General features: G+C 43.8%; 1 protein-coding gene across 1 annotated transcript in view; it reads right to left on the minus strand.

Annotated features, from left to right (window-relative positions):
- Positions 1 to 388: 388 nt before the first annotated feature.
- The window catches only part of Nrx-1 (Neurexin 1), a 490,730-nt gene continuing 471,480 nt past the window's right edge, over positions 389 to 19,638 (minus strand). The window contains 1 exon segment of the mRNA XM_068383064.1: positions 389 to 2,368. Coding sequence (XP_068239165.1) covers positions 1,749 to 2,368 — 620 coding nt within the window. The 3' untranslated portion in view covers positions 389 to 1,748.

Below are 19,638 nucleotides of genomic sequence, written 5' to 3' on the forward strand. Positions count from 1 at the left end.
ATTACACACACACACACACACACACACACACATATATATATATATATATATATATATATATATATATATATATATATATATATATACTGTACTACATGTATGTGAGTGTGCACAGTAATACCCCAACCCATGGCATTAGTTGGTTCCAAGACCTAACGTACAGTAAATTGATTTTCGATGTAGGGCTTATTTCGTCCTATAAAGTGACTTTTATGTTCCCTATACTTGTTCAATATTGAACACGATTGAAAGTACTTACAACATGCTATCATTTTATAAAACCCAGATACCTCTACATTAATAAGCTTCCATGTGAAGTATACTTCATCACTTAATTGTTATTGTACGACATAGAAACTAACATGAGGTCAGGTAAAACGGTGTAAAGTGGATTTTATTATTGTATTAATTACGAAACGTAAAGTCGGAGCCGACGTATGTTGAACTGACGTAAAGACGGGTATTACTCATGCATACATAATCCTGCTATTGTTTGGAGACTTGGTTCCAAACTACACATGTAACTTACAGAAGCTCCACTTATAACATAATTCTATAACAGCAACATTTCTATGTCTTACATTTGTGCTTTATTACAGATGATGCGAGTTCCACACTAAAACACTATATTTTACGTCAGCCACAATACACCAGAAGGTTTCAATTTTTGATGCTTCATCTTGGTTACATAGTATATTAAAATAGACTTCTTTTTTCACTAACTAGAGCAAAGAAGAAAGTTATGTTCAAATGGATTCAACAGATCCACTGCGCCAGGGTTTTGCAAAGTATAAAAAAGCAACTATCACTGTGATAGTTGCACTTTGTGCTATACAATGTCATGATTATATATATATATATATATATATATATATATATATATATATATATATATATATATATATATATATATATATATATATATATATATTCTTTTTTTTTTAATTAAACGAGTTCTTGTTCCTTTGTTCTGGATGCTGAGCAAAGCATTGTTTCCTTTTACAGTGTTTGTAGGGTATAGCATTGTACATCTCGATAACATTCCTCTCCACAAAATGGAGCAGAGACCAAGAGTATTTTAATAGTATTAATTATTATTTCATTTCATTATTTCCTCATAACCTCTACTTCACAGAAGTCATGACACTTGGTGTAAAGCTTCACAATTAACAATGGACGTCTGCAACCACGACTGCACGTGTTATATTCTAATAAAATAAATGGATACCCAGAAAATCAGCCTTCACAAATGGAGAAAATAAAATTAAGGTCTAAGCTCACCCTCAGGCCTTTAGGCATGCTGATATCTTAATACTCCATTCATACTCACACAAAATCTCCAATCACTAAGTCTCATACGTTCTAGTATTCTATCCAACTCTACTAGTCAATATTTTATTTTATTTATTTTTTACAAAAAATGGAACCTTGACAAAGCAGTGACATACAAGGGCACTGTTATTCATGTTTTTGAAAAGGATTTACTAGAAATTCTTTTCACTCTTTTTCAACAAAATCTTAAATCTTTTATCTACAAGGAATAATTACAATAGAACAATTTCACTGCATTTGAAAAGGAGGGAAAATGAACAATAATGAGAATTGACAAAAAAATCTGATAGATAGGGATTATCTACTTCTAACAATGCAGAGGTATTGCAAATGAATAGAGATCACAGTCATAATTTTGTGACTTTACATGATATAATAATATTTATTATTATTCCATAGATATATCTATCTAACTCTCACACATACCACTCTTTAATATCCTTACTCTGTTTCTTGACTGGCCTTCGGTCGCCTGGTTTTATGTTTCCATTGCCTTGCCCATTGATCATGGGGGTTGGCATGGTGGGTATCCCTTCATAATTTTTAGTCTGGTCCACTTTGTAATTCCCATCTTGTCTACCTTTGAACTTGAGTACAAGTAATATTATAAGGATAATGATAATGAGCGCTCCTGCAATTATGCTTATGATAAGGGCAACTCCTCCAGCGGCTTCACTGTGAAGATCCGGGGGGTCTTCCTTGATAACGGTGGGCTTCTTAGGGAATTCTTCGTGAAACTCGTCTGAGTATTCATCATAGTAGTCATAGGTGGGGGATGAGGGCAGTGGGAATGAAGGTGGATAGAGAGTTGTAGTTGTTTTAGCATTAGGCCTCCTCATGGGAGGTCTTGTTGGGGGTGTCGGTGTGCTGGTAGTGGAACTGCTGGTAAAGGCCAAAGTAGAGCCAGTCGTTGTAGGTCCAGAGCCTGGGTCCTTGTTCTTGTTGTAATGTGTAGGCTCATGCTCTTCGGAGTGAATCACGTCTGGGGCTAGCATTGGATGGTTTGTGACCGGGAATTCTACTTCTATGTCATCTCCTGTTTCATAAATGGAAAAATAAGCAGGTTAGATAAGTTATTTTGACATTAAATATCACTTCTTATTGATTCTCATTATACATGAATTACATTTTTAAATGTCATTTTGACAAAGACTTACTGTATAATTCCGAGTAAAACGCAAACGCAACATTATTTTAATGAATTTAGGTACTATTTGTTGTATAAGATAACTGGCGAATTGCAAAACCATCTGTGCATAGGCAAGCTTTTGCAGCAACGGATCTCTTATCAAGTATTGGTGATGTAATGATGATGTTATTACTAATGTTTTTTAACTTGCTGAGAGAAATGTGATTTTATATCATATTTTCATAAAATTGCTGCCTAAAATAGAAATCATTGTTTTATTTACAATTCATCGCCAATTATAATGAACAAACGAGCGCATTTACACAGCCATGTGATATGTAATGGTATTTTTGGGCTCATCCATGTCGTCCTGATGGAAGGTTCCTGTAGGCAGCTTTCTAAGGGATATTTGGCTACAGTGATACTCCCTGAGAATTGATCATAGGTCTCCAGAATTTTAACTCCTGGCGCAAGTATCCTTAATGTAACTCTTAAGGATATCGCATAATATCAGGGGACGTATTTCTTGATACGACACATAGCAATCTTCACCCCGAATAGAGTTTTCGCTTTGAGGAGGAAGAGTGGCGAAAATGAAGGGGAGCCGTTATCAAGGCTACCCAGTGGATCCCCTCCCGGTACCACCCAGGTGAACTATTCGTTTTGTAGTAGCTAATTAAGCACAGTGTTTCTCCCAACTGCTCTCGGTTCTGTTACTATTACAAGGATTATTACAATGCAATCTCCAGCATCTTCATCCTCTGGAAAGTTGAGTATTTAATCTTTCCTGTGAATAAATTTTGGCTCCCTTCTCACAGTTAAATTAGCATAATTTAGATGTGTTTAGTGGAGCAGAGCCATCACCGGAGGCGGCCATTTTGGACCGCTGTCGTACGCCATAAATGCTGTATTTAGTTAGTAGTACGACGTTCCCAGTCTTTAGCTATAATGAATTCTAGATATTTAGGCAAATTATACTAGTGAAGATAAGATTACACATGTAATATTTCCCCTTTTGTTAAAACGTTTCGATAGTATACGTTAGGGCCTCGGTGATATAGCGTAGCCGAGATCCCGACTCAGGTTAGGCTAGCCTAATGCGTTTTAGTACACTGTAGTAACGTTATCCCAGTTTATCCTCTCATATCGTTTTATTAATTCAATCCAAGATAGAACATCTCTTAGAATTACTATCATAATTGGATACTCGTCTCTTTTAGAGATATAAGGATAAACCCTTCCTTCCCTTTGAGTGCCGCCATAAGGCGGCAACCCTATCTTTCGTCTTGCCATAGAGCAGTGTACTCCGGCTTGACTGAGATAGTGCTTCTGTCCATCCTCTTTGCCGGTGAGTATCCCGGCTTTGAAATACTACAGTAACTCAGAGTATTCAGTCTTGTAGCCGGAAACACTATCGATGGGGGATTAGTCATTCCCCTGCCGGTTACACCGTTGCCGGCATAGGAAGCCCGGCTTCCCTAGTCCACAACCGAAAGTGGTAGTACGATTGCCGCCACCTTTCTCCCTTGTGGACTAGAAGACAAGTCTTATCTGGCAATGTCTTAGGCTAAGGAATCGTTATTCCTCTACCGCTAAAGACAGCACTGGCAAGGAAACTATGTTTCCTTGATTTGCAGCCGAAAGCAGGAGGCATACCTGCCGCCTTCTTTCTTTGCAAAATATAAGACCCTTTCCCTTCCCCCTTCTGTCCTTTAGTGACCCTGTGGTCAGTATTCTACAATCACCCCGCTTACCGGGCTGATTACGATGTCGGTCGGGCTCCTGCAAAGGCAGCTAGATTGCCGCTTCGACCTTCCCTCTAACGGAAGCAAGGTTCCGGGAAAGGTTGAGCCGTCCATGACGGCTGCTGATAGAAGATCCATTACATCTTTGAGTATTCTTCAGTCCTTCCTTGGCCTGCCATTCGCAAACCCTGTAGCCGGCAGTGCAGCCGGCAACAGATATTGTGGCTGGATGGAAGCTAGAATTATTACATTCTCTCCCCTTCCATTTGAATCCTCATTCTGGAAAGAAGGCAGTAGAGGCAGTAGCTCCTACAAAACTTATTATTCTCTCCATTCTTTCTCTCTCTCTATCGGCTAGTGCCGGCAGGTACTAGCCTAGCCCGGTAGTATACGGGCAGAACTACAGTATAAGATTATACAGTAGCCAGTATTCCTGCAGTATAGCAAATATAGCAGCTAGAAAACTACAGTATATAACATACAGTAGTATGAATTTCCAACTTACTCTGTGTATCCTTTAACAATCCATTGTTGAGACCGCTAAGCAAATGTTGAGGTAAGTATTCCTTCAACATTCTGATGTATCCTAGATCATCAGAACACAAAATTTTACCGTACAGTATTAATATTTCACTTGTGGGGGAGTTACTGCTAGTATACACTGACTCCGGCTCTAAGTACTAGAGCTATCCCACCCTGTATTTCCCTAATAAGGACATTTTAAAATATTAATATTGAGGGAGGTCACAGCAATTGCCTGGACAGGAAACACAGATATGTGTCTTTCCTATTTCCTTTCTAGCTTACTATCCTAAGCTATAGTTATAATAGTAAGAATTACTATTAATGCATGTGAAGATTTATCAGTTGGATAAATTACCTCATACTCATTTCACTCTTTCTTTCCTTACAGGAGGAGGCCAAGGTGAAGTGTGCAGTCATGTACTGCAACCACAAAAGTAGGAACTTTTGTGGCCATAAGATGTGCAGGACTCATGCCCCCTGCTCCATTGCAACTGAAACCCTGAGGTATTGGGACCCGAAGGGTTGCACCGTCTGCTCGGCCTTGATGTCCGAGGGTTTCGGTGATCCCAAGACGTTGGAGTGTAGGGATACTGTGAGGGAAATGCTTCGAAAGTGGATAAGAGAGTTCCAGAAGAACTCTCCGGGACCTTACCTACTAAGCGAAACAATCAGAAACCTTCTGTTCCCTAAGGCAACATCCGACGCGGTTGTGCCTCAGGTACTGGTCAAGCCTCCCTGCATACAATTGTCGATAGAGGCTGACATTAATAAGGCTTTGGAAGGCATGGACATCCATCAGGAAAGGATGTCAGAGGTGTCATCGGATACCGAAAAGGATCTCCTTCAAGAAGATCCTGAAGAAGAGGTGGCCCAGCCATCCGAGGAGGAAGAAAAATCCGGATCGACAGAGACGGAAGACCCTCTACTGTCTGTGACGGCATATCAACCTGTGCTGTCAACCTCTTCGGCCTCAACCCCTCAACCAGAACCGCTGTTCCCCAAGAGCAAAGCGTTCATGGCGCAGATCCAGTTGATGATGGAAACTATGCGCAAGGAACAGCAAGAGATGAGAAAGGAAGTCAGAGAAGTACACCGCACAGCCTCTTCTCGTGGCTCCCACAAGTGGCCCAGAGTCTCTGACTTATCCTAATGCTCCGAAACCAACCCCTGGAGGTATACGGAGTTCATGCCCATGATGAAAGGGAAACTTTATGTCTCGGAGAAGATGGGGGCCATACCCCTCGACGACCTCCAATTCTGGCTGAATTTTGCAGCTTACCCGGAGTGCTTCATCAGGTTGAAGAATGAACCTGCGTCTAAAGAAGAGACGGAACCTAAGGAGGTCATGTTCTTTGATCATGACAAGGCACAGGCTCTCTTGACGAGTAGCCTGAAGAAAGCAGGATAAACGAACTCGAAGGTTTCTTCTTTGAGCAAGAGGCACCCTACCTTCCTTGCTCCTTCCTCCCGAGCTTTTCCCTTTACATTTAAAGCTCTACACTGCGTACTAAAAGCAGTTGATGCGGGCAAACCATGCCCTGTGGTAGAGGAGTGTAGACCATTGTCTCTAGCCCTACCTACGGGCGAGAAGGACTGGAACGAGGTCCATCTAACTTTCTCGATCTCGAAATTAGATCCAGATATCGCAGGACATCAGTTCAACGAGAACCTGCCGAAGTTGTCGGACTTTCTTCTGCAAAGAGAACAGGACTGCATGGAGATGTGTGCAGGCTTTTCAAGTACCCCAGATATGTATACGGTCCTAGCCAAGATGCATATAGCTACACTAGTAAAGGACATGTACGCTTTCGTGAAGGCCAGGAGGGCCTTTAAAGAGTACGTGTTTGCCAATGCAACGGTCAAGCACGAACCCAGGAAGCTGATCACTTCGTGTATCTGGGGCAAGGACCTCTTCCCAAAGGAAGTAGTCCAAGAGGTAGTTGCTAAAGCTGCCACGGAGAACAGGAACCTTCTCCAAAAATGGGGCATGTCTTCCAAAAGGAAAACATCCTCTGATGCTGGTCCCCAACCCAAGAACAGGAAGACAAAGAAGCCACGAGTGCCTCACAGACCTGCGTAACATCCCACTGTTACCATGACCACAGTGCCCCAAATGGTTGCCCATCCGCAAACCACTTTCCAGATGGTGCCTCACCAGTTAGTTGCCCAGTCACCAGCCTTTAACCCAGGCTTTGAGAAGCACACCACTACCTTTCGCCCAAAAGGTAGAGGATCCTCAAGAAACCCCTCAAGGGGTAGAGGAGGACGTGGTCAGGGTAACAAACCCTCTGGATCATCTAAGCAATGAGATGCTCCAGGTAGGAGGAAGACTCTCCCACTTTCGGGATCATTGGACCTTCGATCCCTGGGCCCACAGCCTAATCAAGATTGGACTAGGGTGGAAATGGAGCAGAACTCCACCTTCCTTTCCTCAATTCTTCCAACACTCCACCCCCTTATTGGAAGAATATACCTTAGAACTCTTGAACAAAAAGGTCATAAGGAAAGCAACGTCCATCAAATTCCAGGGAAGGCTGTTTTGTGTTCCCAAGAAAGACTCGGACAAACTCAAGAGTCATTCTAGACTTGTCTCCACTCAATAAGTTCATTGAGAACAACAAGTTCCGGATGTTAACCTTACAACACATAAGGACCTTGTTACCAAAAGGGGCATACACAGTCTCAATAGACCTAGCAAATGCTTACTGGCACCTTCCAGTCACCTGCCCCCTCTCCTCCTACCTAGGATTCAAATTACAGAAGACAAAGTATGTCTTCACAGCCATGCCCTTTGGAATAAACATATCCCCAAGGATATTCACAAAACTTGCGGACACAGTCGTACAACAGCTACGCTTAGAAGGCATTCAGGTAGTAACATACCTGGACGACTGGCTGGTGTGGGTAGCATCCAAGACTGCTTGCCTGCAGGCAGCCACGAAGGTGATCCAGTTCCTGGACCATCTGGGCTTCAAGATCAACTACAAGAAGTCTTGCCTCTCTCCAGCTCAAGAGTTTCAATGGTTGGGAATCCATTGGAGCTTGCAGTCACACCGCCTCTCCATTCCACGGAAGAAGAGGAGAGAGATTGCGGGTTCTGTCAACAGACTACTGAAATCCAACAAGATTTCAAGACGCCAACAGGAAAGAGTACTGGGCTCTCTCCAGTTCACAGCAGTAACAGATCCAGTGCTGAGATCACAACTAAAGGATGCGTCAGGAGTCTGGAGAAGATACGCATCAAACGCTCGAAGAGATCAACAGAGATCAACACCGACCTTACTGCGATCGGTTCCGAGGCCGTGGTCGAAGGTCAAGAGCCTAGCAAGGACAATTCCCTTACAACCACCTCAACCGTCAGTAGTCATCCACACGGATGCCTCACCAGAAGGATGGGGAGGTCATCCCATCAAAGGAAAGTACAAGGGAACTGGTCACAACAGTTCAAGGCCTTTCATATCAGCATTCTGGAAGCCATGGCAGTCTTCCTGACATTGAAGAAACTATCCCCTCACAGATCAGCCCACGTCAAGTTGGTCTTGGACAGCGAGGGGATAGTGAAATGTCTGAACCGACAAGGCTCGAGATTGCCCTACATCAATCACGTGATGTTGGCCATCTTTTGCTTGGCAAGAAAGAAAAGATGGCACTTTGGCACTTACCAGCAGTTCATCTACAAGGGTTCCGCAATGTGACGGCGGGCACTCTGTCCAGGCGAAAGCCGATAGAGTCATAATGGTCCCTAGACGCAGACTCATTCTCCCTCATCTTAGAAAAAGTCCCAGAACTGCAGATCGACCTCTTCGCAATGAGCGACAACAAGAAACTACCTCTATATGTAGCCCCATATGAGGACCCTTGGGTGGAAGCGATGAACGCCATGTCCTTTGATTGGAACAGATGGAATCATATCTATCTGTTCTCTCCAACAAATCTCCTGCTGAAGGTCCTCAACAAGCTGAGATCCTTCAAAAGGACAGCAGCAGTAGTGGCCCCCAAATGGCCCAAGAGCAATTGGTTCCCTCTAGTGATAGAACTGAGGCTGAGGCTGTTTCCTCTACTGAACCCAGTTCTATCCCAACTGGTTCAGAAGTCGACTGTCTACGCTTCATCATTGAGAACCCAAAACCTGCATCTCATGATTTTCTCGCCTTAGCAGCCAAGAAAAGGTTCAGGATCTCAAAAGACAACATCGACTTTATAGAAGAATACAAGACAAAGTCAACCAGAAGACAATGTGAATCATCTTGGAAGAAGTGGGCCTCATTTGTCAAAGCAAACAGGCCGGCAGAAATCTCGGTAGACTTCTGCCAGTCCTTCTTCATTCACCTTCATGAGCAAGGCCTAGCCTCCACCACGACAACTACGTGTAAGTCAGCTTGACTAGACCTGTTCTCTATGCTTTCCAGGTGGACCTCTCGAACGAAATCTTCAATAAGATTCTGAAAGCATGCGCTAGACTTAAACCAGCAACCCCTCCAAAGCCCATATCATGGTCCTTGGACAAAGTCTTGCACTATGCTACGAACTTGAACAACAAAGATTGTTCCCTAAAGGATCTAACACAGAAAGTGATATTCTTGTTTGCTATAGGATCAGGGGCTAGAGTTAGTGAAATAGTGGCCCTATCTAGAAACGAGGGCCATATTCAGTTCACAGAAGAGGGAGAACTGAATCTTTTTCCCTATCCTACCTTTCTTGCCAAAAACGAGCTTCCCACCAAGAGGTGGTGTCCTTGGAGAATCTGCCCTCTGAAGGAAGATGTGTCTGTATGTCCAGTAGAGTGTCTTAAGGTCTATCTTCGAAGAACTTCAGACTTCAAGGAAGGACAGCTCTTCATGGGCGAAACCTCAGGATCAAACTTATCCCTAAAACAACTGAGGGCAAAACTCACCTACTTTATTCGCAGAGCGGATCCTGACAGTTCACCCACAGGTTACGATCCTAGAAAAATTGCTTCCTCATTGAACTTCTTTCAGCATATGAACGTACATAGACTCCGCTCATATACGGGTTGGAAATCGTCTAGTCTTTTATAAACATTACCCGAAGCAAGTGCATGAAATAAAACACTTTTATGGTGGCGGCAGGTAGTGTTATAAAACCTGTCGTCTAGTGCTGCGATGAACAGTGAACTCTTTGGGACTTAATAGTGTAAAGGGTGAACAGGTATTAGCATCTTTGAGTGTAATACCTTTTAATGAGAATCACTATGGTGATTCTTTGACTGTTCTATATAGGTATAGAATCTAACCAATAACACCAGTGCCGAGTGAACATTCGTACACAGTGTTAAAACATATCCAACATCTAATTGAAATCAATTTGATAATTTCACAATGAGTGGCACCTGTATTTTACTAATATATATTTCTTCCCTTACAGGTTACAAATATATATATATATTTATTGAAGATGTTGATTATGTAAAAGATTCTATTTATGATATATTCGTTGTTGTATTTATTTTTGTCTATACAAATAAATACATGAAATGTATTTGCGTCTTATTTGCCCTACATGAAACCAAAAAATATTCCAGTCTTTTATTTTCCTAGAAATAAAAATTCTTGATAATGTACCTCTGTAAGAACAACCTGGTAATAGATAAATTTCCACCTTGTTCCTATGAATACAACCTTGACGCTTTATAGTTGGTATCGACTTATTCCTTGCAGGGGGCAGGAAGTCCTAAGTTAGTTCCAAACTTATTGGATATGACAAATAACGGTAATGTCATATATACATTTGGTCTGGGAGACCATATAAGAATCTGAGTCAAGGTAAAGGCACCTATACAAACCCACAGATATAGTACTTTCAAGTAATCCTCTGGTAAACTTCCATCAGGACGACATGGCTGAGCCCAAAAAACGGATTTTGAGCAAAGCGAAAAATCTATTTTGGGGTGATATGGCCATGTCGTCCTGATGGACCCTCCCTCCTTTCAAAACAGGAGTATACATCTATGTAACAAATCCCCACACGAAACAACTCTATCTGCAGCTATCCATGCTTAATTGCAACAAGGAATAGTTCGCCGGGGTGTTACCGGGAGGGGATCAACCAGGTAACCTTCATTTTAGACACTCTTCCCCCTCAAAGCAAAAACTCTATTCGGAGTGAAGATTGCTATGTGTTGTATCAAGAAATACGTCCCCTGATATTATGCGATATCCTTAAGAGTTATATCAAGGATACTCGCGCCAGGAGTTAGAATTCTGGAGACCTATGGTCAATTCTCTGGGAGTATCACTGTAACCAAATATCCCTTAGAAAGCTGCCTAAAGGAATCTTCCATCAGGACGACATGGTCATATCACCCAAAAATAGATTTTTCGCTTTGCTCAAAATCCATTTAATAGCTTTTCGTAAAGATGATGTTATTACAAATATTTTATGTACTGTATCCATAGAAATTCAAAATAAATGAAGTAAAGGCTATTTCATATCATATTTTCCTAAATATGCTGCTTAAATGGAAACCATTGTTTTATTCACGTTTCATCACCATTCATTATGAACAAATGAACATATTTACACATCCAAGTAATAACTAATGATACTAATAGCTTTTAGTAAACATGATATTATATTAGATATTTTACTTTATCCTTAGAAATTCCTTCACACATCACATAACCAGAAAACTTTAAAACCATTTTGTTTGCATTAAGTCAACAATAAAAAGCTACCCGTAATGCTAATGACAGATAATAATTGACAAAAATTTTACAGTTGTACGAGTGTTTAAATCTGTTACAAACGATAATTGTAGATTCCATTTCCATATTTTTCTTAACTTCAGTTCTATGTTAGTTGAATATTATGCTAACCTGAATGTTATTACTACAGTACTGTCATTGACACTACCATACAAATTATTGAAAGGTTAAACAAAGATAAAGGATGCTGAGAACGGAACCATAACTCGATGTTTACATTTTCCTTGCATAAATAAAAGTGGAATTCATTGTTGATATGTAATTTTGTTCAAATATTATTTACATATGCCAATAATAAATATGGTATGGTTACCTTTATTATTGATTTTGTTATTGAGGCCAAGGCTAGCCTACAAATAAACATCACTTGGAATTCAAGATGTGATTTTCAGATAATTATTATTATTATTACTTGCTAAGCTACAACCCTAGTTGGAAAAGCAGGATGTTATAAGCCCAGTGGCTCCAAAAGGGAAAATAGCCCAGTTAGGAAAGGAAACAAGGAAAAATAAAATTTTTAAGAAGAGTAACATCAAAATAAATATCTCCTATATAAACTATAAAAACTTTAACAAAACAAGAGGAAGAGAAATAAGACAGAACAGTGTGCCCGAGTGTACCCTCAAGCAAGAGAACTCTAACCCAAGATAGTGGAAAACCATGGTACAGAGGCTATGGCACAACCCAAGACCAGAGAACAATGGTTTGATTTTGGAGTGTCCTTCTCCTAGAAGAGCTGGTTACCATAGCTATAGAGTCTCTTCTACCCTTACCAAGAGGAAAGTAGCCGCTGAGCAATTACAGTACAATAATTAGCCCCTTGAGCGAAGAGGTGTTTGGTAATTTCAGTGTTGTCAGGTGTATGAGGGAAGATGAGAATCTGTAAAGAATAGGCAAGACTATTGTGTGTATGTGTAGGCAAAAAAAAAAAAAAAAAAAAAGCAGGATGCTATAAGCCTAAGGGCTCCAACAGGGAAAATAGCCCAATGAGGAAAGAAAACAAACAAAAATGTTATTTTCATTAGTAAAATAAATTTTTGAATATACTTACCCGATAATCATGTAGCTGTCAACTCCGTTGCCCGACAGAATTCTACGGAAGGGATACGCCAGCGATCACTATACAAGAAGGGGGTGTACTCACCAGCGCCACCTGTGGCCAGGTACTGCAGTACTTCTTGTTGACACCACCTCAATTTTTCCTCGGTCCACTGGTTCTCTATGGGGAGGAAGGGTGGGTCAATTAAATCATGATTATCGGGTAAGTATATTCAAAAATTTATTTTACTAATGAAAATAACATTTTTCAATATTAATCTTACCCGATAATCATGTAGCTGATTCACACCCAGGGAGGTGGGTGAAAACCAGTGTACATGTATATCAAGAAGCTAAGTATCCCGTATTTCATATTATCAGTTATTCAAAATAACAATGAAATTATAAGTACCTGGTAAGGAAGTCGACTTGAACCATTACTCTGCCTTTAATAAGTTCGTCTTCCTTACTGAGGGCAGCGTTCCTCTTAGGAGGCTGAACAACCCTAAGGTGCTGAAGTATAAAGGGCTGCAACCCATACTAAAGGACCTCTACACAACCTCTAACCTAGGCGCTTCTCAAGAACGAATTGACCACCCGCCAAATCAACTAGGATGCGGAAGGCTTCTAGCCTACCGTAACAACCCAAAAACAACAATAAAAGCATTCAAGAGAAAGGTTAAAAAAGGTTATGGGATTAAGGGAATGTAGTGGCTGAGCCCTCACCTACTACTGCACTCGCTGCTACGAATGGTCCCAGGGTGTAGCAGTTCTCGTAAAGAGACTGGACATCTTTGAGATAAAATGATGCAAACACTGACTTGCTCCTCCAAAAAGTTGCATCCATAATACTCTGCAGAGAACGGTTCTGTTTAAAGGCCATCGAAGTGGCTACAGCTCTCACTTCGTGGGTCCTTACCTTCAGCAAAGCAAGGTCTTCATCCTTCATGTGAGAATGAGCTTCTCTAATCAGAAGCCTTATATAATACGAAACTGCGTTTTTGGACATAGGCATCGAAAGTTTCTTGATGGCACACCATAAGGCCTCTGATTGTCCTCGTATAGGTTTTGACCTTTTAAGATAGTATTTTAGAGCTCTGACAGGGCAAAGAACTCTCTCTAGCTCGTTACCCACCATGTTGGAAAGGCTAGGAATTTCGAACGATCTAGGCCAAGGACGTGAAGGAAGTTCATTCTTTGCTAAAAATCCGAGCTGTAAGGAACATGTTGCTGATTCGGATGTGAATCCTATGTTCCTGCTGAAGGCGTGAACCTCACTAACTCTTTTGGCTGTTGCAAGGCAGACGAGGAAAAGAGTTTTGAGAGTAAGGTCTTTGAAAGAAGCTGACTGGAGAGGTTCAAACCTAGGAGACATAAGGAACCTTAAGACTACGTCTAGATTCCAGCCTGGAGTGGATAATCGACGTTCTTTAGAAGTCTCGAAAGATTTAAGGATGTCTTGTAGATCCTTGTTGGAGGAAAGATCCAAACCTCTGTGGCGGAGAACTGAAGCCAACATACTTCTGTACCCTTTGATCGTAGGAGCCGAAAGAGATCTAACATTCCTAAGATGTAACAGGAAGTCAGCAACTTGGGTTACAGAGGTATTGGTAGAGGAAACTGCATTGGCTCTGCACCAGCTTCGGAAGACTTCCCACTTGGATTGATAGACTCTACGAGTGGATATCCTCCTTGCTCTGGCAATCGCTCTGGCTGCCTCCTTCGAAAAGCCTCTAGCTCTAGCGAGTCTTTCGACAGTCTGAAGGCAGTCAGACGAAGAGCGTGGAGGTTTGGGTGTACCTTCTTTACGTGAGGTTGACGTAGAAGGTCCACTCTTAGAGGGAGAGTCCTGGGAACGTCGACCAGCCATTGTAGTACCTCTGTGAACCATTCTCTTGCAGGCCAAAGGGGAGCAACCAGCGTCAGCCGTGTCCCTTCGTGAGAGACGAACTTCTGAATGACTCTGTTGATGATCTTGAACGGCGGGAATGCATATAGCTCGAGATGGGACCAATCCAGCAGAAAAGCATCCACGTGAACTGCTGCTGGGTCTGGAACTGGGGAACAGTACAAAGGGAGCCTCTTGGTCATGGAGGTGGCGAACAGATCTATCGTTGGCTGACCCCACAAGGTCCAAAGTCTGTTGCACACGCTCTTGTGAAGGGTCCATTCCGTGGGGATGACTTGATCTTTCCTGCTGAGGCGATCTGCCGAGACGTTCATATTGCCCTGAATGAACCTCGTTACCAGTGAGAGGTTTAGACTTATTGACCAAATGAGGAGGTCCCTTGCTATCTCGTACAGCTTCCTCGAATGGGTCCCTCCCTGCTTGGAGAGGTATGCCAAGGCTGTGGTGTTGTCGGAGTTCACCTCCACCACCTTGTTTAGCAGGAGGGACTTGAAGTTCATTAAAGCCAGATGAACTGCCAGCAACTCCTTGCAGTTGATGTGAAGCGTTTCCTGTTCCCTGTTCCATGTTCCCGAGCATTCCTGTCCGTCCAAGGTCGCGCCCCAGCCCGAGTCTGATGCGTCCGAATAGAGATGAAGATTGGGGGTCTGAACCGCTAACGATAGACCCTCCTTGAGAAGGATGTTGGTCTTCCACCACATGAGAGTAGTCTTCATCTCTTTGGTAACAGGAATAGAGACCGCTTCGAGCGTCATATTCTTGTCCCAGTGAGCTGCTAGATGGAATTGAAGGGGGCGGAGGTTGAGTCTCCCTAACTCGGTGAACAGGGCTAACGATGACAGGGTCCCTGTTAGACTCATCCACTGTCTCACCGAGCATCTGTTCCTCTTCAGCATGCTCAGAATGAACTCTAGGGCTTGGCTGATTCTTGGGGCCGACGGAAAAGCCCGAAAAGCTTGACTCCGAATCTCCATTCCCAGGTAAACGATGGTTTGGGAAGGAATAAGCTGGGACTTTTCTAAGTTGACCAAAAGACCCAGTTCCTTGATCAAGTCCAAAGTCCAGTTGAGACTCTCCAGACAGCGACGACTTGTGGGGGCTCTTAACAGCCAGTCGTCTAAATAAAGGGAGGCTCTGATGTCCGCCAAGTGGAGGAATTTCGCAATATTCCTCATCAGTCGCGTAAATACCATAGGCGCCGTGCTTAGGCCAAAACACAGGGCTTGGAATTGGTACACAACCTTTCCAAAAACGAATCTCAGGAAAGGTTGGGAGTCTGGATGAATAGGAACGTGAAAGTAAGCGTCTTTCAGATCCAACGAGACCATCCAGTCCTCCTGCCTGACCGCTGCTAGGACCGACTTCGTCGTCTCCATAGTGAACGTCTGCTTGGTGACATAAGCATTGAGCGCACTGACGTCCAGCACCGGTCTCCAACCTCCTGTCTTCTTGGCCACCAGAAAGAGACGGTTGTAGAAGCCCGGGGATTGATGGTCCCGGACTATCACCACTGCCTCCTTCTGTAACAGGAGCGACACCTCTTGGTGTAACGCTAGCCTCTTGTCCTTTTCCTTGTAGTTGGGAGAGAGGTTGATGGGAGAAGTGGTCAGAGGGGGATTGCGGCAGAATGGTATCCTGTAACCCTCCCTTAGCCACTTGACAGACTGGGCGTCTGCACCTCTTCTTTCCCAAGCTTGCCAGAAGATCTTGAGTCTGGCTCCTACTGCTGCCTGGAGAGGAGGAGAGTCAATGTTTGCCTTTCGAAGGCTTGGGACCTTTCTTGGACCTGCCCCTGAAACCGTCTGGACGGGTACTTCCTCGGCTGGGGGCTCTGCCACGAAAGGGCGGAATAAATCTTGTAGCAGGAGTATCGGCCACTGGGGTGCGGTAAGTTCTAGGAACCGAAGGAGCAACCTTAGCCTTACGTGCTGAAGAGGCCACAAGGTCATGAGTGTCCTTCTGAATAAGAGCCGCAGACAATTCCTTGATAAGGTCCTCAGGAAACAGGAACTTAGAAAGCGGAGCAAAAAGTAACTGAGACCTTTGACAAGAGGTGATACCAGTGGAAAGGAAGGTGCAAAGTTGTTCCCTTTTCTTGAGTACTCCCGAAACAAACATAGAGGCAAGTTCGCCGGAACCATCGCGAATTGCTTTATCCATACAGGACATTATAAGCATGGCCGAGTCCTTGTCAGATGGGGCAGTCTTCTTGCTCAAGGCCCCCAGGCACCAGTCGAGAAAATTAAAAATCTCAAAGGCGCGAAAGACTCCCTTTAAGAAGTGGTCTAAGTCAGAAAAGGTCCAGCAGACCTTAGAGCGCCTCATAGCCGACCTTCGTGGAGAGTCAACCAAACTTGAGAAGTCAGCCTGGGCAGAGGCAGGGATTCCCAAGCCTGGTTCCTCTCCTGTGGCATACCATACGCCCGCCTTAGAAGTCAGCTTAGTAGGTGGAAACATGAATGACGTCTTCCCTAGTTGCTGCTTGGACTGCAACCAATCCCCTAACATTCTCAAAGCTCTCTTAGAAGATCTAGCGAAGACGAGCTTAGTGTAGGCAGACTTAACAGGTTGCATGCCTAGAGAAAACTCTGATGGAGGAGAGCGAGGGGTAGCAGAAACAAAGTGATCCGGGTAAACTTCTCTGAAAAGAGCCAGGACCTTGCGAAAGTCAATGGAGGGTGGTAACGACTTGGGTTCCTCTACGTCAGAAGAGGGATCATCCAGGTGCGCAGCTTCCTCCTCAGAAACCTCATCACCTGAGGGTTGAGAAGCGAGAGGTAAAGTTACAGCGGTATGCTGAACGGCAGAATCCTGACAAGCGGGTGCATATACACTTGCGGATTCATCCTCAAGTCTCTGTTGAAGAGGATGAGGGCTGGTAATGACAAAGTCATGAGGCTGGGAAGAAGGAGGCTCTGCGGGAGTCTGGGGAGCAAGCGTGGTGAGAGGCGACTGTAGTAAAACCTGAGGTTCAGGCTGCAAAGACTGCTCAAGCTGAGGAGAAAGAGGTAGATGCATGCGTTGAGGTGGCTGACTCATTGCATGAGGTTCATGTCTCAAGAGTTGCGCTTGCTTCAAGGGTTGAGGTGGCTGCGCAGTAAGAGGTTCCTGTCTCACGAGTTGAGGTTCTTGAGGTGGGTGCTGCGAGAGTTGAGGTGGCGGCTGCGCAGAAAGAGGCTCCTGTCTCACGAGTTGAGGTTCTTGAGGTGCTTGCCTCGAGAGTTGAGGTTCTCGCCTCGAGGAAAGTGGAGGTATCAGCTGCGAGAGCTGAGGTGGCTGCCTCAAGGATGGCAGAGGTTGTCGTACCTCAAGAGGTTGCTGCCTCGAGGGTGGTCTTACTGCAAGAAACTCTTGCCTCAAAGGTAGAGGAGGTTGTAAGGCATAAGACTCCTGTCCCCATTGTTGAGGAGGTTGCCGCGTGGTAAGAGGTTCCTGCCTCAAGGAAGGTGGAGGTTGCTGCACAACGCTGGTATCTGGCAACTCCCAACGCGGTAGCTTACGCATGGAGGTAGCTTGAGGAACCTCAACTTCGTACGTCTGGCAGACTGGACTGCGTAGAGGAGGAGGAGCGCTCGCAGGAGGAGGTGTAACCTTCTCTGCCTGAAACTCACGCATCAATACCGCAAGCTGCGACTGCATAGACTGCAGCAAAGCCATCTTGGGATCAACAGACGTTGAGGTCTGTTGAGGCAGAGCCTTAACAGAAGTTGAGGTCTGTTGAGGCATCGCCTTACCTCTCTTAGGAGGCGTGCAGTCACCTGATGACTGCGGCGAGTCAGAGCTAGCCCAATGACTACATCCGGGCTGTAGAACTCGTGCGGTCTGGACTTTACGCTTAAGAGGTCTTGAGACCTGAGTCCAGTGTTTTCTCCCCGAAAATTCTTCTGCAGACGAGTAAAATAAGGGCTCAATCGTCTGAGAGTGGAAGTGACGATCTCTGTAAGATACGCCCGCAACCACCGAGGATACTGCTGTGCGCCGATCAAGGCCTGCCGAACCCTTTTGCCCTTCGACATTGCTTCTCCCCTGGGCTTGGGAGCTTGCAAGAGGTCCCGGACTGGGAGGACGACTGGCACGCACAGAAGTACCCTCACGCACAACACTGACACTAGCACTCGGCACAGCACTGGCACTACCACTTCCCACTGCACTTTTCACTTTAAGTTCCTTGACGTCTGCCAAGAGGAACTTGTGGTCACTCACTACCGACTCCACTTTATCACCTAAAGCCTGAATGGCACGTAAAACATCAGACATATCAGGCTGAGCACAAATAGTAGGATCGGGGGTAGCCACTACAGGGGGAGGAAAAGGTTGAGGATCATGGGGTGAGGAATAAAGCGAAGAGCGAGCCGAACTCCTCCTAACTCTCTCTCTCTCTAACTTAGTGGTATACTTGAGGAATCGAACAAAATCAAGTTCCGAAAGTCCGGCGCATTCCTCACATCGATCTTCCAACTGACAGGATTTTCCCCTACAGTCGGAACAAACGGTGTGAGGATCAACCGAGGCCTTCGGAATACGCCTAATACAAGTCCTACATCGTCTTTGGGGAGGAGCTTGAGAAAGGTCGGACATCTTGAATCAAAGAACAGTCAAGGGGGAATTCCAATTAAAGCAAAAAAATCGTTAACCATTAATCAAATCAATCTAAAAGCTATCTAAGCTAAGAGACAAGTTTCCTGTATAGCGAAAGCTGAAATCTTAGAGCAATACTTCACCAAAAACCGTGAACAAGACTCCAAAATTATAAGCGTATCCATGTAGGTCTTGCCGGAAGCACGACAGAGGAAAAATTGAGGTGGTGTCAACAAGAAGTACTGCAGTACCTGGCCACAGGTGGCGCTGGTGAGTACACCCCCTTCTTGTATAGTGATCGCTGGCGTATCCCTTCCGTAGAATTCTGTCGGGCAACGGAGTTGACAGCTACATGATTATCGGGTAAGATTAATATTGAAAAATAAAATTTCCTAAGAAGAGTAACAACATTAAAATAAATATCGCCTATATAAACTATAAAAACTTAAAAAAAACAAGAGGAAGAGAAACAAGACAGAACAACGTGCCCGAGTGTAACCTTAAGCAAAAGAACTCTAACCCAAAACAGTGGAAGACCATGGTACAGAGGCTATGGCACTACTCATGACTAGAGAACAGTGGTTTGATTTTGGGGTGAATTTTAGGATTTAAGGGTCGTCTTATAAGCGTAAATATACAGTAATTTGTTAACACTGG

Source organism: Palaemon carinicauda, chromosome 11, assembly GCF_036898095.1.
Source record: "Palaemon carinicauda isolate YSFRI2023 chromosome 11, ASM3689809v2, whole genome shotgun sequence".
NCBI lineage: Eukaryota > Metazoa > Arthropoda > Malacostraca > Decapoda > Palaemonidae > Palaemon > Palaemon carinicauda.